Source organism: Myotis daubentonii, chromosome 9, assembly GCF_963259705.1.
Source record: "Myotis daubentonii chromosome 9, mMyoDau2.1, whole genome shotgun sequence".
Taxonomy (NCBI): domain Eukaryota; kingdom Metazoa; phylum Chordata; class Mammalia; order Chiroptera; family Vespertilionidae; genus Myotis; species Myotis daubentonii.
In genome coordinates, this window is record NC_081848.1 from 82,739,888 (window position 1) to 82,764,375 (window position 24,488).

General features: G+C 49.8%; 2 protein-coding genes and 1 pseudogene across 3 annotated transcripts in view; 1 reads left to right on the forward strand and 2 right to left on the reverse strand.

Annotated features, from left to right (window-relative positions):
* Positions 1 to 23,996, reverse strand: part of LOC132241514 (phospholipase A and acyltransferase 2-like) — a 192,762-nt gene extending 168,766 nt beyond the window's left edge. Inside the window, exon 1 of the mRNA XM_059710367.1 lies at positions 23,955 to 23,996. The gene's annotated coding sequence lies outside the window, so the exon portion shown is untranslated. The remainder of the gene's footprint in view (positions 1 to 23,954) is intronic.
* LOC132241494 (organic anion transporter 7-like) lies at positions 4,824 to 19,521 on the reverse strand. 2 transcript variants are annotated; one of them, XM_059710317.1, is made up of 10 exons: positions 18,137 to 19,521; positions 16,580 to 16,683; positions 15,387 to 15,541; positions 14,733 to 14,901; positions 13,842 to 13,965; positions 11,661 to 11,776; positions 9,592 to 9,806; positions 7,962 to 8,070; positions 7,065 to 7,136; positions 4,824 to 6,237 (listed from the first exon to the last, which is right to left on the reverse strand). In XM_059710317.1, exons 1-10 carry the CDS (start codon positions 18,542 to 18,544, stop codon positions 6,177 to 6,179), a joined length of 1,533 nt encoding a protein of 510 aa, XP_059566300.1. In that variant the 5' UTR covers positions 18,545 to 19,521; the 3' UTR covers positions 4,824 to 6,176. The 2 variants fall into 2 exon arrangements, with proteins under 2 accessions (XP_059566300.1, XP_059566299.1); XM_059710316.1 differs by having other exon boundaries at positions 4,826 to 6,237; positions 7,065 to 7,268; positions 18,137 to 19,453.
* Positions 10,156 to 11,062, forward strand: LOC132241495 (small ribosomal subunit protein uS5-like; annotated as a pseudogene).
* Positions 23,997 to 24,488: the final 492 nt, after the last annotated feature.

Here is a 24,488-nt window from a genome sequence, read left to right on the forward strand (position 1 = left end):
GGGCAGGAGGGAGCCCATAAAACCTGTTAGGACCTCCCATGAGCCTTTCTCCCATTTGGAGAAAGTAGACCTGCAGTGAAACTCTTTTTCTTTTTTTTAATCCTCACCTGAGGATATTTTCCCATTGATTTTTAGAGAGAATGCAAGAGAGAGAGAGAGACAGAGAGAAATATTGATGTGAGAGAAACACATTGACTGGTTGCCTCCTGCACACGCCCCATCCAGGGCCCTGGCCAGGGAGGAGCCTGCAACTGAGGCATGTGCCCTTGACCAGAATCGAACCCGGGACCCTTCGGTCCGCAGGCTGACACTATCCACTGAGCCAAACCCACTAGGGCCCTGCAATGAAACTCTTGGATTGACCCCCCCCCCCCGTTCTTTTCTTAGCAATCCCCCTTTCCAGCTCCTTCTAGATCATAGACACTGGAGTGGGGGCGGGGGGAGGGAGTCGTTGATTGTCTTCCCCAGTGGAGGGCCTCTCTCTGCTCAGTCCCGGTGCTGGTGGCTAAGCACCCTGTGTCTGCGAACCCTGACCAGGACAAAGCCATTGCCTCCAGGTCCCACCATCAGCTCGCCCCCCACTTACCGAGAATCCATTGATCCAAAAGTTCTATTTTATTTTAAATACTTTTATTGATTTCAGAGAGGAAGAGAGAGGTAGAAACATCAATGGTGAGAGGGAATCATTGATTGGCTGCCTCCTGCACGCCCCACACTGGGGATCGAGCCCACAACCTGGGCGTGTGCCCTGACCAGGAATCAAACCCTGAACTCCTGGCTCATAGGTCAACACTCAACCACTGAGCCATGCTGGCTGGGCTAGAATTTTATTTTATAAAGTTTACTAGAAGCCCAGTGCACGGATTCGTGGCCTGCAAGGATCAGGCCAGAACTGGCTCTCCGACATCTCCCAAGGAGTCCCGGATTGCAAGAGGGTGCAGGGCCAGGCTGAGGGATCCCACTGGTGCACAATCAGGGCTGGGGAGGGACCGTGGGAGGGCTCCAGGGCGTGTCCGGCCCATCTCTCCCAGTCCTGATCGGCCATACCCCAGCAGCAAGCTAACCTACCAGTTGGAGCATATCTGCCCCCTGGTGACCAGTGTGCATCATAGCGACTGGTCAAACGGTCAAACAGTCGGACACTTAGCATATTAGGCTTTTACCATATAGGATACCTTTTAGCTTGGAATTCCTCAGTCTTGCATTAGCAAACCTTTAGATCTGAAGCTGACTTTGAACTCACATAAATTATTGGTCAAACAAACCGATGTTATTTATTTAACAAACAACTGCCCCGTGCCAGGGAGGGTAATAACTTCTAAACAGAGGCCTCCTCCAGGTCTTGCTTACGTTTAGGACAGAAGGATACCTCTCTGGCTTCTTTCTGGTTCGGACAGACCCTGGGAGCATCTCAGGGCTGATGTTCACTCATTCACCCAACGAGCATGCCTGAGTGTCTACCAGCTGCCAGGCCCGGGCCCCCCACCTCTGCCTGAGCCCACAAGCCGGGTCAGGGAGGTCAGTGAGGAGTTCTGCGTCACCGGGAGGGCACGAGGCACCGTGGGGCAGGGGTGGACAGTGTCTCCTGCTCCCACGCCGTCCAGAAGGCCGCATGCCCTGCAGTGCACGCCGCACATGAGCAGGCGAGGAGCAGCGCGTCGCTAAAGCTGCAGCAGCTGCTGCGTTCCAGCGTGAAAGCTAAAGCCTGCTTTAGTGGGGCCCCGGGGCGAGCCTGGTGAGCTTCGCCGCCAGCAGGCACGTGCCCACTATTTGGGGGGGGGGGGGGAGATACTCAGGGAAGGTAATCCCAACGCCAGTGTTTCCGAGATGCCAGATACTGGTGCCTTGTGTGTGCTTATTTTCCCGTGTTTATTCCTTTTCCCTTTGGGGGGATGGGTGAGCGGGGCAGCGGTGGTGTCGGCATGTCACGGGGAAGGCCAGGGAATGGAAGCTGCCAGGTTCCTGGACTGTGGGAAGTGGGGGAAGCAGGGCGGGGCAGAGGGAGACGCGGGGCCAGGATGCGGTCCCAGCAGAGGCCTGGCCAGCCCCCGGGGGCTCTGGAGCTGGGTGCCCTGCAGGGGTGTCCTGCATCGAGGTGAGAGGGTCAGTCCCCCACAGCTCTCCCTGAGTCGTCGGTGGCTGCAGGCCGCCACGGAGGAGGGGGGACCCTCCCAGAGAGGGGCGCAGTGGGGAGCTGGGCGTCACCCACACTCCTCCATCCTGAGGCCGTGCGGGGGGCACGCCACACGTGTGGGCAGAAGCTAAGTGTCTGTGTTAGTGTCTGGGGCCCAAAGGCAAAATTCATCCTCTGGCGAGACATCCACGGGGAATGGAACCCGCACTAGCCGTCCCCCGCGAGCTGTGGGCGCGACCCCCACCGACGTGCAGGTGGGAAGCGGTTCCACGTGAGAGGCGAGAGGTGCTGGGCGCTGCCCTCCAGGGCGGGCATGGCGTGGGGTTTTCTCTGCAGCCAGGTGACCAGGCTGCGCAAACATGTCGCTCAGAACGGACTCGCCGCCTCCTTGCAGAGGCCCCTTCCGCCTGCGAGCGGGCGGCCTCGGGAGCCTCGTCACTTCCGGTTGGACGTGGAGTCATTTCAGTATTTGCTTCTCTTTGGCCAAGGGGGGACCTAGCTACCCGGCGGGCGCGGGAGAGGCGTGGAGTCTGCCCTTCCACCCGCCCTGTCCTGCGGGCATCTGCCCAGCCAAGGCAGCTGTCAAGGCCTTGGACCCTGGGTGGTCTCTTTAAGGTGCGCTTCCATCCCTTTCCAATAGGGTGCGCCCTCCTGGAGACTGAAGCTCCTCAGGAGGCCAGGGCTGAGCCCATCTGAGGCCCAGCGGGCATGGGCTTGTCGGCTCGCCCTCCCGGGCCTCTGGCCACCTCTCCCTGGGAGCCGCCTCCCCTCTGTGGCATCGGGGGCACCCGGACTCGCTGGGCCTGTCCACAGGTGCGGTGGTTGCTCCTACCCTCACGTCCCCACCATCCGGGGGCAAACCCAGCATAGCTGCCCCCTGGAACAGGTCATGTTCTAAGCCCATCAGCCTCTGTCACAATTCTTTTCCGTAATAATCGTGCAATGAAACAAAGAATACTAATAGCCAGAAGAGACGGTGAAAAAAAAAGTTATTAAACTTTACACGCAGAACCACACAAGCAAAACCACAGAATGAAATAAAATATTTCAAAGCACAACTGCTTGCTCAATCGTTTTTCTTCCACCTTACCATTTGAACTTTGGTCCTTTGGCGATGGCCCGATATAAAATATTTTATAGAAATAAATGTCCAGTAAACAAAATTTTCCAAAAAAAAAAATAATAATCAGCCAAATGTATAATCTAGGCAACTACAAAATTGTGCCACGGACATAACATTTTTTCTAAATTTTTCTTTAGTTTTAAAAGTTAATCACTGAAAACTCAAAAGTTTCCATTTAAAACTACTATTCAAATTCAGGAAAGTATTTCATATATAAAATGAAATGTTCACTCACCAAGCACAAATGCACCTGAAACACGGGAAGAGCTCCAAGGGGCCACATAACATGGCATAATGGACGTCATTCGCGTTCAGGCTCTTTATCGTTCCAATCGCTGTGCTTTCGTTGTTTATTTTGAATCCATTGTGTAGAGGCAGGAATATGTCGGACCACAGGCATGATGGTCCAAAGTGAGCTGGTCTGATTCTGAATCTTTGTAAACTTATTTTTTTTTTTTCAATCCTCACCCGAGGACATTTTTTCGTTGGTTTTTAAAGAGAGTGGAAGAGAGAGAGAGAAAGACAGAAACACCTGTGGTTCCAAGCCTTGGGGGCTGTGCCCTTCCACATGAGCTTAGGGGGTGGGGCCACAACATTAGTCACAAAGAAACAGAATTTCCGGAGGATAAGGCCCGGAAATCAGGATTTTAAAAAGATTCCCAGGTGATTCTAATGTGCAGCCAAGGTTGAGGACCACTGCTCTAAGCGATGCTGGAATCACACCCACCTCTTGTCTTTGGTTTCTTTTGGGGATCCACAGCCTGCTGCTCTAGAAAGTGACTGTGTTCCCTCGCTGGGGTGGTGCAGTGGATAGAGCATCAGTCTGCGGACCAAAGGGCCCCAGGTTTGATTCCAGTCAAGGGCAGGTACCTGGGTTGCAGGCTCCTCCCCAGCCTGGGCCCTGGTTGGGGCTCGTACAGGAGGCAACCAGTCGCGATGTGATTCTCTCTGTCTTTCCCTCTCTCTCCCACTCTCTCTAAGAATCCATGGAAAAATATCCTCGAGTGAGGATTCAAACAAACAAACAAATAGGAAGTGACTGTGCATTTGAGGTGCCTCCAGGTCTACCAAGGAACCTGTGCTCTGGGCCATGGTCCCGTCCACGCGTGGCCAGGAGCTGTGACTGGGCCTAGTGTCTGGTTCTGCCTGTGGAGCCCACAGCTACCCTCCAAGGTCACTCAGCTATTGGCAGGGACAGGCTTCCGTGGAGTCAGGTCAGGTCCTGCAAATCCCGTGTGGAAACTACCAGCCCGCGTGGCTCCGGCCTCTGGGGCTGCAGTAACCTCTGCTCGCCCCCGGGGGACGCCCTAGGATCGCCGATTTCCTCTCCTAGGAGGGCGTTAGTAGTTTCCCCGTTTCCACGTGGCCTTTTCCACTGGGAAAGCTCTCAGCCCACAGGCCAGGAACCCATGCGGGATTCTGCACGCCTCCAAGTATGTCCAACCCCATTCTCACGCAGGGGCTGGGGAGACCATCGTTCTGTGCGTGTGGACCCCGCAGAGCTGCGGAGTCAGGCTTCAGTCAGTTACGCGGAGGTAGAGGTCCGAGCAGGTGGATACGTATGAGGATCCTTCTTATTCGAAGTACATTTTTGAAAATGGTTTATTTCGTCACTTGCTCTCTCACCGTTGGCATCTTACAGTATTTTGAAATTTTACTTAGTCCTTGTTTAAACTCTGAGTGCAGAAACAGAGGAGAAAGTATCCCTCGCTTTAAAGCTTGCCACTAAAAGTTAACTGTTTTTATCATTTTGGTGAATAGTTTTCTGGTTTTCTCCAATAATTTGTTAAGGTTTTGCCCAACAGTCGCTTTAAATAAGTATGATTCAGAGGGCCTGTCTCTAAATGTCTGGCATTTGCTTTTACTATTCAGAACATTTTTTATCCCAAGATTTTGTAGCCAAGCTTTCTACTGAAAATTATGGTTCATTTTTTTCCAATTAACTTTTTTATTAAAGTAGAATATTGGGGAGGTTAGGGTATGAGGTCACATTAGTAGTCATTTAGTTTTTAATATTTAGTTATGCTATTTGTTGCTTGAGCCTTTATTTTTCCAGTGATTTCTGATACCAAAATTCCATAGTAGATGTTACGTCCACTGCGGTCTGTTTCCGGACTTCCTCTGATGTGTAGATACATCTGCTACTACTGTGTTGACTATTGCTGCTGTGATAAAGTCTAATGTATGCTGCTTGAAACACTGGGCAGCCCCTCACTCACGATCCTCTTTTTTTAAAGCACCTTGTTTATTATTAACTAGAGGCCCAGTGCACGAAATTCGTGCACGGGTAGGGTCCCTAGGCCTGGCCGGTGATCAGGGCCAATCTGCGGGGTGACTGGCTGGACAATCGCGGGGCCCCCACTGGCACCCACCTTGGCTGGCCTGGGGCCTGCAGGCTGGGGACAGCTCCTGCATTGAGCATCTGCCCCCTTGTGGTCAGTGCATGTCATAGCGACCGGTCATTCCACCATTTGGTCAATTTGCCTATTAGGCTTTTATTATATAGGATTTCTAAATAAATTTGTAAACTCTTTTTCAAAGTCTTCCAAAAGTAAATGGTTTTTTGTTTTAATTACTCCATCAACTACGAAGTGATTGGTACACAATCAATGTTTTCAATATGATTCTATCTTTCTATCCAGAACCATGCTAGGGATCGACATGCATACACATATTTTATGATGATTTCTTTAAGAGTATAGTGATTTTTCTCAAACTTCTTTGTATAATTAATCACAGGTATTCTATACATAGTTATTTAGGACTGCAATTGTCAGATTGTCAGTGGGATCCAACTTTTTCATTATATCTTTTAATTTATTTATTTCCCAACATTTGCCAACACCTAGGCATGATCCCATCCCCTGCCCCTCCCCCCCCCCTTTTTTTCCTGGATTAGCAGTCCGTTCCTGGAATTCCTTAAAACTGGGTCACTTTTATGAAGGTGTCTTGCTGTTCTGCTTTTCTGGAGCCTTTTCTCCTGGAACAAACACAATGAAAACAGCAAACAAACACAAAACATTAAAAAACATATATGTTGTGTATTCTTTAGAGCAAGCTAATCCTTGACCCACCTTGGCCCCTTTGATGAAAACCATGACTCCTACCCTGAGGATCTGAGTAAATGTTATGAAGAAAGAGGCCAAGTGCCCAGGGCAGGATCCGGGAAGGCAGTTTGCACACATGACATTGGCCAAAGGGACTTGGAAAAGGCAAGGAAAGTATGCAAAACCTTACAAAAAGTGCTTCCCGATCCTCGACCGTCTACCATGCCAACATCTGCCACCCCCTTTCCTCTTTGCTCAGCACTTGCATCCCCAGTGATGACCAGATGGTCTGACTGTCAAAGGCAGCCCTCCCTCCCTGAGAAATGGGCATCTGTGTGTGGGGGGGGGGGGGTTGAGGGGGCTCTCTCCTCTCCATGACTCCCTCAGATTCTTCAGGGACCAGGGCGTCCACGGTCCTCCAGGAACCAGCCATCCAGAGAGCTCGCTGCACTCACGGGGCCCAGGGCTGCCAGGGGGCTCAGATGAGAATCTGGTGTTTGGATCTGTGCATGGTTGTGAAACACCTTCAAGTGGGGGTGTCACACTAGGGCCTGCGGGTGCAGGCTGGGCAGAGCTGGTCTGTGTGACCTGGGAGCCTTGGGGAAGTCAGAGGTCACTGCGGGCAGGGACAAGGCGTCGACCCAATGGAAACTGTCCTGGTCTGAACCTGCCTGGAGGACGGTGGCCCCGTTTTGTTTTGCCTTCCCCGTCACGGACCCGTGGCACAAGCTCCCCTAAGAGCCGGCCCGCGGTCACTCACTCCTTTTCCACGTCCTGGATGGAGTCGGGCAGCGGCTGATTCCTGGTCTCAGGAAGGAAGAAGACGACAAGGCTGGGGATGAAGGAGGAGACCGCATAGAGGATCCAGGGCAGGTGGGGAGAGTACACCACCAGGATCATCAGGAGGGGAGCCATGGCCGCCCCGATATTACCAGCCATCGCAACGATTCCTGAAGCTGTGGCCCTTGGAGTGCAAACAGCAATGCAAAAGTCATCTGGTCAAAACCCACACATGTCATTTGCGATTTCTCGTTTCGCTTTGACTGTGGGAGACAGCACAGCAGTGTTTAGGTCCCGAAGGTTGACAATATACGACTCCATCTCAAATAGTCTTTCTTATTTGCTTGCAATGTTTTCCGGTTCACAAGTGCATCAAGCCATTTTCATTATTTAAAAAATATTCTCACCCATAGCACCTGCCTTTTAGTGGTTCAGGAGAACATGTGAGATGATATGATACATTAAAGGACTGAACCCAGCGCCTGGCAAAAAGTCAGCCGTAAATAAACCTTAGCTATAAATTATTGTTGTTAGCCCGGGTGGCATGGCTCAATGGTTGAGTGTCAACCTATGAACCAGGAAGTCACGGTTTTATTCTCAGTCAGAGCACATGCCCTCATTGTGGGCTCAATCCCCAGTAGGGGGCATACAGAGGGCAACCCATCAATGATTCTCTCTCATCATTGATGTTTCTCTCTCTCTCTCTTTCCCTCTCCCTTCCTCTCTAAAATCAATAAAAAGATTTTTTAAAATAAATAAATCGTTGTTGTGATGGTTTGTTTTGATGACTAATCAGTCTAGGTTGCTTCCCACTATAAATGTTCACTAGCCGGGAAAGGTCTGCTTGACCCTGGTGGGGCTTCGGCGAGTTGTGTACCTGATGACGGTGGGGATTAGCTCGTTTCCGTGGGCCAGAGAGCACATGAGGGCCGCAGACGAAAATCCCACTCCCAGCGTCGACAGAGCCACGCGGAGGGTCTGCATGTCTGCAGAGGAAGACCAGTGAGACTCAGGGCACCTGAGCTGAGGGACCACCGTTCCCCAATCACTAGTGGAAAACATGCTGCTGAAGGTCCTCGCATGGGCTACACATGTTGTTGAGGAAGCACACAGAGGCACAGAATACAGAGAAGGACAGCTGAGAAAGATGACTCATCTATACGTCATCATCTTCTTTTAAAAGCTGAGTTCTTGCATCACCTCTCCCTACTTATCAGAACTTTGCCAAAGACGAAGAGGGCAACTGGAGACCAGCAAGAGTTTGCCGTCATTTATTCTGTCCCAAGTCTCCTGCCTTTCCGGATGACGTGGGACTGTAACGTGAGCAAGTACTGAGGGAGGTAAGACTCGGCAATGTCCTCAAAGAGTTCAAAACCCGGTGCCTATGCCACGTGGGCACGGAGCGTCAACAGCGCTGGAGTAGAGGGCGATGAGAGGGCAGGACTCGTGTCGGTGGACACGCTGGAGAGTGGCTTGGTCTAGAACAGCCGTGGGCAAACTACGGCCCGCGGGCCGGATCTGGCCCGTTTGAAATGAATAAAACTAAAAAAAAAAATACCATACCCTTTTATGTAATGATGTTTACTTTGAATTTATATTAGTTCACACAAACACTCCATCCATGCTTTTGTTCCTGCCCTCCGGTCCAGTTTAAGAACCCATTGTGGCCCTCGAGTCAAAAAGTTTGCCCACCCCTGGTCTAGAATAATGTTTGAAGACTCAAGAATAAGGACCGCGTTAGGCGACAGAAATAGGCAGGCTTTGGAAACCTCTGAAAGGACACTTTGGAGCCAGTTGTCTACTCAGCTTAAAACAGAACACCATCTCATGAGAGCGTTACGTCGGAGTGGGCTGACGCTCGAGGTGAGGGAAGCCCTCGGTCTGGGACCCTGTGAAATACGTTGCATACTCTTCACTGGGGTTAGTGAATGTGGGACCCCTGGCGCCCCTCTCCGTGACATATGGTCATTGAGTTTAGTGAGATCGAGTCTCAGAGAGGCTCTCACTGCTTGGAGCCTGTTCCTGGCGTCCACTCCTCTGCTGGAAGCCGGGGGGCCTCCCCGGGCGCAGCTGTGACACACGGGTGCACAGACGGAAGTCGGGAGTGGGCAGGCCTGACGCTGGAGTCATAGAAGGTGCCCAGACAGAGGGAGGGAGAGCGCTGTGTCGGCACATGAGACACAAATACCGCCGTTTCCAGCTGCACGTGTGATTGGCCAAGGGCAAGGCGTCATGGCTCTCGTAGAGAAATGGTCAGGAATGAATGACACCAATCCCTGGGCACTTCTCAGTGTCGCTGAAGGCAGCCTGGTATCTGAACGGACCTCTGTGCCCTCTGACTCCTCCCCAGCCGCCTGCTGGCAGGATCTGTCCTCAATCCTGAGATTGCTTTGGGGAAGCCACTAGAACGCGTTCTCCCTTTCCGTCTGGCCTCACGGAGGTGTGAGGAGGTTCCCCAGGAAAAGGGGGGAGACAGTTCCATTCTTCAACCTGCGCCCCTTTCTCACCTTGAGGCACAAACGTGATGGCCAGGATGAAGCTCCCCAGCAGGAGCAGGAAGAGCATCTGGCTAAGCCTCCGGCCCAGGCGGTTCATGGCCAACAGTGCGACGTAATTGGCCGGGAGGGTGATGGCGCCAAAGAGAACCTGGAACAGGAACACGTTGCTCCCCAGGTACTGGAGGTGCAGGCTCAGGCCATAAAAGGGTATGACGTTTGCAAATCTGTGGTGAGCAAAAGAAGAAAGACGGATGGCGTCAGGTTTAGAACCTGCAAATGATGGTGAGAAATATTGTCAGCCAAGCAGCCGGCGGCTGGTGAGAAAGAATGAAGGCATCGCCGGCCGTGGTGGCTCAGTGGTTGAGCGTCAACCTATGAACCAGGAAGTCAGGGTTTGATTCCCAGTCAGGGCTCGATCCCAGGGTGGGGCATGCAGGAGGCAGCCGATCAACGATTCCCTCTCATCATTGATGTTGCTCTCTCTCTCTCTCCCTCTCCATTCCCCTCTGAAATCAATAAAAATGTTTTGTTTTGTTTTGTTTTAAAGAATGAAGACATGTTTCTGATGAAACACCAAATGGCGGATGACGCCGGTGCTGCGGGAGGGCCCGGAGGCCCCGGGGGCCCCCGGAATAGGAGGTCGCAGCGGCTTCCGTGGAGGATTTGGCAGCGGCATCCGAGGCCGGGGTCGCGGTCGGGGTCAGGGCCGGGGCCAAGGCCGCGGAGCTCGTGGAGGCAAGGCCGAGGACAAGGAGTGGATCCCTGTCACCAAGCTGGGCCGCCTGGTCAAGGACATGAAAATCAAGTCCCTAGAGGAAATCTACTTATTCTCCTTGCCCATCAAGGAATCGGAGATCATTGACTTTTTCTTGGGGACATCCCTCAAGGACGAAGTCTTAAAGATCATGCCTGTGCAAAAGCAGACACGTGCTGGCCAGAGGGCCCGGTTCAAGGCATTTGTCGCCATTGGGGACTACAATGGACATGTCGGTCTGGGTGTGAAGTGCTCAAAGGAAGTAGCCACTGCCATCCGTGGAGCCATCATCCTGGCCAAGCTCTCCATTGTGCCCGTGCGGTGAGGCTACTGGGGAAACAAGATTGGCAAGCCCCACACCGTACCTTGCAAGGTGACTGGCCGCTGTGGCTCTGTACTGGTGCGCCTCATCCCTGCCCCCAGGGGTACGGGCATTGTCTCGGCCCCTGTGCCTAAGAAGTTGCTGATGATGGCTGGTATTGACGACTGCTACACTTCAGCCAGGGGCTGCACTGCCACCCTGGGCAACTTCGCCAAGGCCACCTTTGATGCCATCTCTAAGACCTACAGCTATCTCACCCCAGATCTCTGGAAAGAGACCGTGTTCACCAAGTCTCCCTATCAGGAATTCACTGACCATCTTGTCAAGACCCACACCAGAGTTTCTGTGCAGAGGACCCAGGCTCCCGCTGTGGCCACCACATAATTTTATACAAGAAAAATAAAGTGAATTAAGCCTGGGGGAAAAAAAAAAAAGAATGAAGACATGGTGGGTTCTGTAGAATATGTCTTTGCAGGGTCATGATTTTAAAACATCATAAAATATTGTATGCTGATGGGGCTCATAATGGTTATAAGTGTTTCAGGAGGTGGCGAGTGTTGTGCTTGCGGGTACGTGGTGGGGCCTTCTAGGGTTTTCCAGTCCTTTCTACATCCCGATCTGGGTGTGGCTGCTTATTTACATGTGTACATACTCATAGAGCGGTGTTGCTTGTGTGGTTTACTGTTTGTAGTTTTACCGAAATTACCATAGAAACAAACAAGGGAAGAAACTTAAAATCAAAACCTGTGCCACGACTGAGGTTCCCAGCCTCAGTTCCATGATGAGTCCGGTGGGGCCATGTGACAGACAACACTCGTCATGGGGCAGTCAGGTCCGTGTCCGCCTTTTCATAGCTCTCCGACTGTCTCTAAACAAGGCAGTATTCCCTACGGCTTCCTCGTGTGCTATCCCGACCCTGTTCCCAGGCACGGTGTGTCCTCTGAGGGCCCCGGGGCCACGCCTGCGCTACTTAGCATTCCCCACGCACGCTGGGAAGCCTACCGCACACAGGACAGGAGGCAGATCCTCTTACGCATGTTGGGCGTGCGGAACAGGTCGGACACGGGGGGTTTGGTCTGCGCGGCCTCCAGCTCCTCCTGCATGGTCGACCTCAAAACCTTCAACGACAGCAACAGCACCCCAGTCAGTCGGCACAGCGCTGTGGATGGAGGGCAAGATGGACCCTCCCCTCTCTGTCTACAGAAAATACGGCCACACGGATGCACGGACAGAGGGAAAAGGTTGGGGAAGGGGAGTCAGGGAGCTCAAGAGGCCTTGAGGAAATTGTGGAGCCACCAAGACATTAGGCATGAGATTCGACGGGGCTGCACGACATCCGAAATGGTGTGCACGTTAGACATTCAGGTCGGGGAGGGCAGCGAGGCAAGGTACTCGGGTCGTGGCCCAAAGTCCCACTGATGCCAGATGGACAGGAAAGACCTGGGAGCTGAGCGTAGGGCTCGGCTGGCCGGCCTCTGCACACACTGTTTGTCTCGGGGGGAAGAGACATTTCCTGAGTCTATTTTAGTTTCTCACTCAGTCTCAGATGGAAACACAAAAGACCCTAAATAGTCACAGCACTTTTTGAGCATAAAAATGCTGGAGGCATCATATGTTCTGATTCCAAAATATATTACAAAGCTCCAATCACCAAGAATGTGGTACTGGTATAAAAATAAACATGTAGGCCAAGGAAGCCGGATAGAGAGGCCAGCAATAAACCCATGCGGACCCAGCGACTGATCTCTGATCGTGGCAACAAGAATTGACAATGGAGATAGAATAGTGTCGCCAATAAATGGCGCTGGGAAACCAGATATCCACAGGCCAGGGCGTCACATTGGAAAGTTGCATGACACTGCACACAAAATCCAACTCCAAATGGGTTAAAGACGAACATGTAAGACCTGAGGCTGTAAGATTCCCAGAGAAAACTTCTTGGTATTGATCTTAGCAATGAGTTCTTGGATATGACACCGAGAGAACAGGCAACAAGCAAACATAGACGAGTGGGACTACAGCCAACGGAACATCTTCCGCACAGCGAGGGACAATTAACAAAATGGAAAGGCGCCTGCGGAATGGAGAAAATATTTACAAACTGTGTGTGTGATAAAGGGTTCATGTCCGAAATACACAGGGAGCTCCTACCATTCAAGAGCCAAACAGCCAAATAACTCAACTTAAAAACGGGCATGCGAATGGGACAGACATTTCTCCAAAGACGACATACAAACGGCAAACAGGTCCATGGAAAGGTGCCCATCATCAGCAATCGTTCCGGACACTCAAGTCAAAACCACAGCGAGGTACCACTTCACACCAGTTAGGACGGTTATTAAAGAGACAGTAAGAGTTGGCGAGGGCGTGGAGGGTAGGATACCCTGTGCTGTGTTGGAGGGAATGTGAAATGGCATAGCCACTAGGGAGACAGCATGGAGGTTCCTCAAAACATTAAAATTAGAGCTATCATAGGATCCCATAATTTCTCTTCTGGGCATCTCTCCAAAAGAGCTGTGAAGAGGATCTTGAAGAGAGATTTGCACACGCGTGTTCATTAGAGAACTAGTCGCAAAAGCCAAGCCATTGGAAACAACCTAACTTCCCATCAATGGACAAGGACAATGTGGTAAAAAGGATATCATTCATTCCTAGGAAACCCTGCCCTGGCCGGTGTGGCTCAATGGAAAGAGCGTCGGCCTGAGGACTGAAGGGTCCAGGGTTCGATTCCGGTCAAGGGCACATGCCCAGGTTGCGAGCTCGATCCCCAGTAGGGGGTGCGTAGGAGGCAGCCAGTCAATGATTCTCTCTCATCATTGATGTTTCTCTCTCCCTCTCCCTTCCCCTCTGAAATCAATAAAAATATGTTTTAAAGGAAAGGAGGTCCTGCCATTTGCTGCAACATAGCTAGCCCTGAGGACATCTTGCTAAGTGACCCCTACACAAGCTCTGTCAGGGTGAGTGGCTGCCTCTGCGGGGGCAGCACCTGCGCCCACTTCTTCCAGCAGCTGCATAGTCCCCGGTGTTCACTCAAACAGCGCTGACAGTCCTTGGGGACCAGGGACGTTGGGTAAAACGATGGGTATTCCTGCCCTTCATTCATCGCATGGGCACCATCCAGGGTACATACATGTCAGCTCATGTCTTCCCTGCACCCCAGAACCAGCTCCCTTTCCTGGTCACCTCCATGGTGAGGGTGTCTCCAGCATTCTTTCTTCCATTCATGTGGGCAGCTTTTCTAAGTTCCTTTAAGCCCTCCTCCGGTTTGTTGGTGATAATCAGCCACCGAGCAGACTCCGCCAACCACCTGGTCAGAGAGGACGACAGGGGAGCAACCACGGCTCGCTTGCCCCTTTCCCACATCCTTGGTCCTGCAATGCCTCTCCCTCCCCCTCTAATACCTACCTCCTGCCTTGTTATACCGGGGAATGGGGACTTAGGTCCTCCTGTACCGAAACTAGGAAACTGGGAGGATGCCCTCTCCACGCAACACACCTTCACGGCTGGGGATATAGAGTAGGAGTCATATTGGGCCCCCCCTCCATCCCAGGGAATAGAATTCGTTTTAGCAAATAAAAAGGCTGTGCCTCGTTGCATGCTGTTAAACTGTAAATGCGAGTAACTGTCAAGTGTAACTACATCCCGTGCGATCTTTTGGACATACGCGAAAATACATTTCTTATTTGGCATTTTACTTGCATGAGACACCCTGTATTTCACCAGGTTTGGAAACGAAAATGCAGACTTCTCAGATGAATAGAAATTATATATAAACAATGCATCATGTTTCGGGTCAGCGTACACCATGCAACGTTTGGGATGTTATACAAAAAGGAATGTTGCTTTTCTGAAATTCACTTTTTTTTTTTCCTTTTTGAAATTCAAATTTAACTGAGTGTCCTTGGTTTACCTGGCAACCCTGCCTGTCCTGCCCCCCGGATTGTGCACAAGGCACAGATCAGGAGAGCGCATGCTCGAGTGTTGTTGACTAAGGACCTGGCCACGTTCTGCGTCCTTATTCTGTGAGCCCGCAGCCCAGGGCCCTTAAGACAAAGGAAGAGAGACAACTGATACCTCGAGGAAAGAAACAAGACAAATAGCGGCAGAGAGTACACCAGCTGGAGGGTGTGCCAGTCACGGATGGCGAAGGCCATTCCTCCCAGGAGCAACTGCCCCATGCAAGCAGCTCCGATGGTCGTAGTCATCCCCAGGGCTTGGAACCGGGGTGCGGTCCACTCCATAACTGAAAGGAAACACAAACAGGGTTTTGACTTCAAACAAAGTTTGGATTCCATGTGCCGCGCCAGCACGGGGAAGGGTGAACCTGAGGCGAGGCGGTGAAGGATTGAAGAAAAGACAGACAAGAGAATACAGCTGGGGTTTTGTGGATCTCCCGTGCCTGGATGAGGACACAGAAGACCCAGCCTGCAAGCCGATGCTTTATTTTATAGTCTTGATTAAAACAAGGGTAGATGAACATGTATACAAATGTTCTTGTTTTGGCAACACTGGCTGCACCTCCCACAGCCCATGAACTACTTAGGAAGGAATTAGGGAGGGCTACAAGGTCAGGCTTCATTATGCTAGGAGAGCTCTGCCCTCCAGGCTGGGACTTGTTTGTGGCGCTGCCCCAGGTCAGCCCAAGGCTTGACCCTAGAGCGGCTCCCTACGATTCCAGGGTCAAAAGTAGGGCTTGAAAAATGTCAAAGACCCAACGTTTGTACTCACTGAGCACAGAGCTGTTGTTGAGGATGCCCATGGTGGAGAAGCCGGCCAAGAAGCGCAGCGCGCAGTAAGCGAGGAGCAGGGGCACAAAGGCCGCGCAGGTCTCGGCGATGGCAAGCGCGAGGGAGCACCATCGGAGAATCAGCCTCCTCCCAAACCTGAGGCACAGGGACAGGTTAGATGTGGGCATGATAACAGCCTGTCGCAAAAATCATCACAAAGAAGGCTTCTTCTGACGCTTAGGCGATGTTTCAGTAAGTGAAAGTTTGCACTTGAAACCAGGAAGAATCAACAATACTAGCAGATTATCTCAGAAGCAGCCCTCCTGTTTGCACATAGATACTGAGTGCAGCAAAGCGGATTCTCCAATCTGTTGCCAGTGGAACTTTGAGATCAATGAAACCGTGTAAGACAGCTGCAACACCGTAGTCCTCTTTTAGCCCAGGTTTTGCTTTGCGTGGTTTCAGTCACCCACGGTCAACCACAATCCAAAAATATTAAATGGAGAAAGAAGAACAAAGTTGGAAGAATCGCGCTACCTGACATCCAACTATACTACAAGGCCATCGCAATCAAAACAGCATGGACTAGCGTGAAAACAGACATCTAGGACAATGGAACAGAATAGAGAGCCCAGAAATAAACCCACGCCTATATGGTCAATTAATATTTTACAAAGGAGGCAAGAACGTACAATGGAGTACAGACAGTCTATTCAATAAATGGTGCTGGGAAAACTGGACAGATCCATGCAAAAATATGAAACTAGACCACCATCGTACACCATATACAAGAATAAACTCAAAACAGATTAGACTTAAATGTAAGACTCAAAACTATAAAACTCCCAGGAGAAGACATAGGCAGTGAAATTTCAGACATTCCTTGTAAGTAATACTTTGTCTGATATATCTCCTCCAGCGAAGGAAACAAAAGGAAAAATAAATGAGACTCCATCAAACTTAAAAGCTTTTTGCAGAGGAAACTATCAACAAAATGAAAAGACAGCCTACTGAACGGGAGGACATATTTACCAATAATACATCTCATAAGGGTTTACATCCAAAATGTATCAAGAGCTCATGTGCGGGGCCCAGAAAGCCGCAGGACGGCGTAACCTGTCATACGTGCTTCTCACGGGAGAGTGATGCGTGGAGATGCCCCCGAGCCAAGGGGCTGTGACCAGGGACACTCACCTGTCTGATAAGTGGCCGTAGATGGCCCCCCCCACCAGCATGCCCGCCATGAACGAGAACTTGGCCATTGATTTCAGCGTCTCAGCTTCACATACCAGGTCCCACTGGAAGGGAAGGAAACCATCTCAGCAGAGCTTCACAGCGCCTGTTCCCCTCAGCAGAGACCTGATTGAAACAGCTTCGGGGACTTGCATGTGTCATCACACCACAGCCTTCTTCCTCTCCAGCTGCCTCTCCAGCTCCCTCTCCACCTTCCTCTCCAGCGGCCTCTCCAGCTCCCTCTCCACCTTCCTCTCCAGCTGCCTCTCCAGCGGCCTCTCCACCTTCCTCTCCAGCTGCCTCTCCAGCTGCCTCTCCAGCGGCCTCTCCAGCTCCCTCTCCAGCTCCCTCTCCAGCTGCCTCTCCAGCTGCCTCTCCAGCTGCCTTTCCACCTTCCTCTCCACCTTCCTCTCCAGCTCCCTCTCCAGCGGCCTCTCCAGCGGCCTCTCCACCTTCCTCTCCAGCTCCCTCTCCAGCTTCCTCTCCAACTGCCTTTCCACCTTCCTCTCCAGCTGCCTCTCTGGCTGTCCTTTCTTATCAGATCTCAGCTTAAACATAACTTCCTCTGGGAAGCCTCCTCTAAACCTGTTGGCTATATGAATGCCTTGGTTTATTTCATACTCAGTAGTTCTCAATCTTGGCTCCATTGTACAATCGTTTGAGAAGCTTTAAACTTACTTCCCTGGCTGGTTTGGCTCAGTAGATAGAGCATCAGCCTTTGGACTGAAGCGTCCTGGGTTTGATTCTGATAAAGGGCACAGGCGCGGGTTGCAGGCTCAATCCCCAGTGTGGAGCATGCAGGAGGCAGCCGATCCATGATTCTCCCTCATCATTGATGTTTCTATCTCTCCCTCTCCCTTGCTCTCTAAAATCAATAAAAATATATTTTAATAGCCGAAACCGGTTTGGCTCAGTGGATAGAGCGTCGGCCTGAGGACTGAAAGGTCCCGGGTTCAATTCCGGTCAAGGGCATGGACCTGGGTTGCGGGCACATCCCCAGTGGGAGATGTGCAGGAGGCAGCTGAACGATGTTTCTCTAGAAGCTTTCTATCTCTCTCCCTTCCTCTCTGTAAAAAATCAATAAAATATATTTTTTAAAATATATATATATTTATTTTTTTTTAATAAATAAATTTACTGATGACAGAATGTCACCACAGACTTTCTCACACGGCTGTTTCAGCCGTACAGTCTGTGGTTGGAGGACCATCAACTTCCCAGATGTTTCTAATTTTCAAGCAAGGCTGGGCATCACCGAGCTTGCACAACATTGTAAACACATCGCATACGTGAATTGCTTCACCTTTAGTCTTCCTACTTAAAACAAAGCTATGCACTAGCAAGGTCACGGCTAATTTGGAGTCCATCACGCTCAGTAAGCACGTCGGAGTCTGGCATGGAATGGAGTCACTCACATGTGCTGAAGGAAGAAAGAACGAGCCCCTACCTGGCGACATCACCCGCTTATCCCTCAGCTCCCAGACCGCGGACCCGCCAGAGGTGGACGGGGCCTCTCACCTCGGTCACGATGGTGGAGGAGAAGGTGCTCCGGTCATACACCCAGCCGTCCACACAGGGCTCCGTGGCCGGCTCGCTCGCGTTGGCCAAGGTTCCGTTCGGGTGGAGGAGCTGCCACTGGGGGTGGAGGAAGCGGCGGCACTTCTCCGGCCTCCGGTCCGAGTCCAGCGGGATGGAGACCCGCAGCAGGGCATCCGGCCCGGGGGCCCCCGAGCCGTCGGCCCAGCCCCAGCCGGTGGTGTTGTCGAGGGTGGGGACCCAGCAGCGGTGCGCGGGCGCCACGGCCGTGAAGTTCTCCAGGAGGATGTGCGGGAACACCAGGAAGCAGGACAGGCAGAGGAACGCCAACTGGAGGAGCTGGAAGCGGCCCAGGCCGCCCACCACGTCCAGCAGCGTAGGAAAGGCCATCGAGGGGCGACAGGCGAGCCCCGAGGGGGGACAGACAGACCGTAGTTAGAAAAGTTCAAAGAGGGAAGAGGCTTCCTTTCAGGGGGGCACATGGAGTGTGCCCCGATCCGGACCCCGCGCTCTCGCTCTCCGGAACGGGCCCAGCAACACTCCCTCCAGGTTGTCTGAGGATCGGCCGGCTGCTGTTTTCCTGAAAGTTAAAGAGGAATGATTCGCTGAGATATTGCCATCGGCTGGCAATCCGCACCGTTTCAAGGTCTACGTGGTGAAGCGGGATTTCATCAGCAGTGCCCGAGGCAGCACTGGACTCTGCCCCCCGCCTCTGCGCACAAATAAGGCAAACCCATCGTGGCTGGCAGGCCTCACACGTCACGGGGGACTCCGCAGCGAGATGCTTTCTATGTTTCCTGTGAAACGTACCGAAAGGAAGTGCTTGGCTTGCATTTTGATGAAAAGAGTTCATGAAAACCATCCTGAGTTCAGTTAAAGCAAACGAAACATGGCGCAACCCTTCCCTCGGGGTGGTGACGTTCTGAGTCCAAGCAAGCCACGAACTCGCTTTGACAATAAGTTACTCAAAACGGGCAGAGTGGGCAGTGTTGGGGGGCGGAGGGCGGAGCCAGTGGTAAGAGGCTTATTTTTGCAGCTTATTGACTCATCCAGAGAGCACTTGTGAGCTCGCTTTCTGTTCTGGGAATGCAGCCATGTGCAGGACAAGGTCTTCACGGCTCTCACGCTACAGTGAGTAGGGAGAGGCAGGTAAATGACTGCACTTCGATATTGTAAAACATACGGTAAGTGCATGTGCGCTGTGGAAGGACTGAAGAGAAAATATTGGGGGGGGGTCTCCTTTGTTAGTACTAAACCTTCCATTAAAAATTCTTTTTTTCCCCGGGCGGCGTGGCTCAGTGGTTGAGCACTGACCTATGAACCAGGAGGTCACGGTTCGATTCCAGTGAAGGGCCCAGGCCTGGGTTGCGGGCTTGATCCCCAGTCTGGGGCGTGCAGGAGACAGCGGATCAGTGATTCTCTCTCATCATTGATGTTTCTATCTCTCCCTCTCCTTCTTCCTTCCTCTCTGAAATCAATAGAACTATTTTACCAAAAAAAAAAAAAAATTCTTTTTCTGAAGCCTTATTGATGCAATTCACTCTTTAAAATGCACAACACCGTGGGCCTTAGGCATTCTGAGTTGTGGATCCATCAACCCTCTGTCATTCCAGAACATTTTCGTCACCACAGAAGAAACCTGTACTCATCAGGAGTCACACCCCCACCCCCACCTCCTAGCAATAATATTGACATCTTCAAAGATCTACCTTTTTTTTATTATTATTGATTTTTTACAGAGAGGAAGGGAGAGAGATAGTTAGAAACATCGATGAGAGAGAAACATCGATCAGCTGCCTCCTGCACATCTCCTACTGGGGATATGCCCGCACCCCAGGTACATGCCCTTGACCAGAATCGAACCTGGGACCTTTCAGTCCGCAGGCTGACGCTCTATCCATTGAGCCAAACCGGTTTTGGCCAAAGATCTACCTTTTGATTACATTGATTTTCTATATTGATTCCCTGTTTTCAATTTCATGGGTTTCTGATTTAATTTTTATCTTTTCTTCAGTTTATTTTTATTTAATTTGCTCTTTTTTCTAATTTCTTAAAATGAAAGCGTGGCTTAATGATTTTAGATCTCTCTTTTTGTCTAATATATGCATTTGATGCCGTAAATTTCCCTCAAACAAACATAAAACAATGTCCCCCAAATTTTCATAAGCTGCATTTTCAATTTCATGTAGTTCAAGGTATGTTTAAGTTACTCTTGAGAGCTCTCCTCTGACCCTTGTGTTATTTAGTAGTGTGTTGTGTAATCTCCGAGTGTTTGGGGATAGTCCCGCTATGTTTTCCTGGTTGATTTCCAGTTAAATTCCATCGCTGTGTGAGAGCGTACATTATATAGTATCTATATTTGAAAACGGCTAAGGTGTGTTTTATGGCCCAAAATATCTTGGTGAATGTTCCACATGAACTTGAGAAGAATGTATATTCTGCTATTATTGAATGAAGCGGTCCGTACATGTTAATTATACATTTGGTTGAAGGTGCTGCTGAGTACAACTACGGCCTTAGATTCTCTGCCTGCTACGTCTATTTCTTCTAGAAGGCTATTGAAGTCTGCAACTGTAATAGTGGATTCACCTATTTCTCCTTGCCGTTCTATCGGGGTTTTTTGTGTTTTTTAATATATATTTTATTGATTTCAGAGAGGAAGGGAGAGGGAGAGAGAAATGGAAACATCAATGATGAGAATCATTGATCGGCTGCCTCCTGTATTCCTCCTACTGGGGATCAAGCCCACAGCCCAGGCATATGCCGTTATAGGGAATCGAACCATGGCCTCCTGATTCATAGGTTGATGCTCAATCGCTTTTTACCTCACATATTTTGATGCTCTGCTGTTTGGTTCATTCACGTTAAGGGTTGTTATGCTTTCTTGGAGAATTCTCCAGTTCTTTTCTCCCTGATCTTCATGTTTCTTAATCTCTATTGCTCTATCTTCACAGCCATTCTTTTTTGAGACACTTAGTAGATTTATCACTTCAGCAATTGTGCTTTTCAAGCTACAAATTTTCAAGTGGTTCCTTTTATAATATCTGTCTCTCTATTGACGTATTTTATTTGACAAGTACTGCTTATCATGCCTTCCTTTAGTTCTCAAACCTGTTTTTGCAACATTTAATAACTGCTTTGGAGTCTTTATCTGCTAAGCCTAATGCCTGGGGAAACTTTGAAATGACAATAATTATCTAATTTTAGACCGTTTCCATCACCCCAACAAGAAACACCATTGCTATTAGCATTCAATCCCAATTACCTCCATCCAAACTCTGGCAACCAATGATACAATTTCTGCCTGTATGCGTTTGTCTGTTCTTAAAAGAAATAAATCTCCTCAGAGCCTTTCCACTGATTTTGGTTTGATGTTTGTCCTTAATTTGGGGAAATGCTCAGCCATCATTACTCTAAATATTTCCACGACTCCTTCCCCATTCTTCTCCTTCTGGTAGTCCCATTACGCGCATACTACACCTTTTGTGCTTGTCCCCAGTTCTTGAATGCCCTGTTACATCTTTTCATTCTATTTTCTCTTTGTATTTCAGTGTGGAAGGTTGCTATTGACACATCTTCAAGCTTACAGATTCTTTTCTTAGCCATCTCTAGTCTACCTTTGAGGCTTTCATTTCTATTAGAGAGTTTTTGATTTCTAGCATTTTTTTTTTTTTGGTTCCTTCTTAGAGTTCCCAACTCTCTGCTATATTACTTTCTATTCTAGCATATTATCCACCTTTTCCCATTGGGATCCTTTACATATTACTCATAGTTACAGTATTTTAAATTCCTGGTCTGGTAATTCCAAATTCCACGGTATATCTGAGTCTGTCTCTGATGTTTGCTTTGTCTCTCGTGCATTGGGTAATCAGATTGAGGCAAGCAGACCTTTAGTATGAGGTTCAATGTATTTGTATGTGTCAGAGGCTTCAATTTCCTCAAGTGTATTTTTTGTCTCTCCCCTACTGTCCTTGGTTCTTCCTATATGGAATCTCTAGCAAGTCCTTGTATGGAATCTGTGTCTTGCAGCTCTCTCCCTTGTAATTTACTGTTATTGTCCCAGAGCCCTGTTGATGTGATGGTTGGGTCCCGGGAAGGAAAAACATTCTATAATATTACAAAGAATGTTTAAATTTCTTTTCTTTGTGGCGGGTGGACGTCCCTGCATGGGGATCTTCAGCTGAGAGACAGAAACTCTAGAGGGGAGTGGCGCTGACTAATCGCCTTTCTCCGTGTCAGACAAGACGTGGGTATTGCAGCTTCTCTCACGGTGTGGCCTGCCTTACAGAGCACGGAGCGAGAGCAGATATCCTGGCTGTAGGTAAAGCTTAAATATTAACTTTGCTTCTCTTCCTGTTGAAGGAAGAAGGTATTTTTCTTTGATCTTCATACTGAGAACCTGGTGGGGCTCCACGAATGTGTGGGAGCCTCACTTTCCCAGAGTTTTTAAATCTCAAACTAGCCTCCACTGAGACTCTGATGACCTTCAATTAAGTCCAGGTGTTCCTGCCAGCACTGCTCCAGGGAAGCTGTGAGTCCGTGTCGCTCTCTGTCTCTCTAGTTTTGGGGGCAGTGGACACCCTTGACCTCAATTCTCCTGTGGACCTAAGAGTAGTTGTTTTGCAGTGTAGGTACTTCTGCCCTGGAGAAGTAATGCCTGTAACAACCCATAAAAGGTGAGGCATCCACTACCTGCGATAAGACAGTAGCAACTCAACAACAAGAAGTCATGTCAGTCCACGGTGATTGCGTCACCCCACCTGGGCATTGAAAGGTGGAGCCAAACCGGCCAGGGCTCTGACGTGCATGTTTAACTTAGAAACCGGCTAGTTATGCTCTTGCATTATAGGGGAGATAGCTGTATCAGACAGCCAATATAGCCAAATTATGGTGGTGAGATCTGAGACAGAGAAATTTCTAGAAAAGGCACATTAAATCACTTGTCAAAAGTTACTGGGACTCCCGCACTGACTTTCCTATGTGTGCAGGCAGCAGCCCGTGGAAGTTCTCAGCTTTCCTAACCGTGTGAGTCAATTCCTTTAACAAATCGCCTTTGGGCCCGGCCAGTGTACTCAGTGGTTGAGCACTGAGCCAGAAACCAAGAGGCCACTGGTTGGATTCCCAGTCAGGGCACATGCTTGGGTTGTGAGCTCGACCCCCTTGTGGGGGGCATGCTGGAGGCAGCCGATCGATGGTATTTCCCTCTCATTGATGTTTCTATCTCTCTATCCCTCTCCCTTCCTTTCTCTAAATAATCAATAAAATATATTTTTAAAAGAAACTTATGTAGATTAATTTAAGAAAAAATTCTCCTTTGGTGTGTTTCTCTGGAGAACGCGAACAAACATAGCTTACCAGGTGTGTTCGTTTCAGGCATACAGCGTAGCGGTGAGACAGTCGTATACCTTACAATGGTCTTTGTATCGAGGACTTTGCATCCGGAATGGGAGCATTAGCATCAGGAGATGCAGAGAAGGCATCAAATACTGACCCAGGTTAAGAAGCCAGCAGTCAAGGAAAGCAATCACTGACCTGAGGGGGTGAGTGGACCCAGTAGCCATCCGCAGGTGAATGGTAGATACATGTGGTCTCTACACACCATGTGAAGGTATTCATCCCTAAAGAGTGAGTCTCTGCTCCATGCAACAACATTCATGAGCCTGGGAAACAGACACAAAAGGACAAATACTGTATTATTGCACTTGCAGAGAATGCCTAGAAGGCGCAAACTCGCAGAGAGTAGATTAACAGTTACTTTCTAGAGCAGTGGTTCTCAACCTTGGCTGCACATTAGAATCACCTGGGAATCTCTTTAAAATCCTGATTTCTGGGCCTCATCCTCTGGAAATTCTGTTTCTTTGTTACTAATGTTGTGACCCCACCCCATAACAAAGAAACAGAATTTCCGGAGGATGAGGCCCAGAAATCAGGATGTCAAAGAGATTCCCAGGTGATTCTAATGTGCAGCCAAGGTTGAGAACCACTGCTCTAGCGGGAGGTTTGCAAAGAGGCTGGGGTCAAATAAACGAGATGGGGGTGGGGTCATGGAAGAAGGAAGAGTTATTGCTCAATGAGTCCGGAGGTCCTGTTTGGAGTGATGAAAGAGTTTGGAAATCAATAATGTTAATGATTGTACATTACTGTGAGTGCAATTCATGCCACCGAATTGTACACTGAAAAATGGTCAGAACTGCAAATTTGTTATATATATATATTACCAAAAAGCAAGGATTCGTGGTGAAGAAGCATCACGATTGAAGGTATAGGAATTCTACGGTGGTGAGAAGGTGGCCCATGTTTCGGGAGCAGCAAACATTCCTCAAGTACCTGGTTA

Bases quoted from the DNA above. Each gene is read 5' to 3' on its own strand.
- LOC132241494 (XM_059710316.1), bottom strand. From the start codon at position 18,544: ATGGCCTTTCCTACGCTGCTGGACGTGGTGGGCGGCCTGGGCCGCTTC. The intron at 16,684-18,136 runs GTGAGAGGCCCC...CTTCCCTTCCAG, and splicing joins CCTCCACCATCGTGACCGAG to TGGGACCTGGTATGTGAAGC. The intron at 9,807-11,660 runs GTAGGCTTCCCA...TGCTCACCACAG, and splicing joins TGCCTCCTGTCCTGTGTGCG to ATTTGCAAACGTCATACCCT.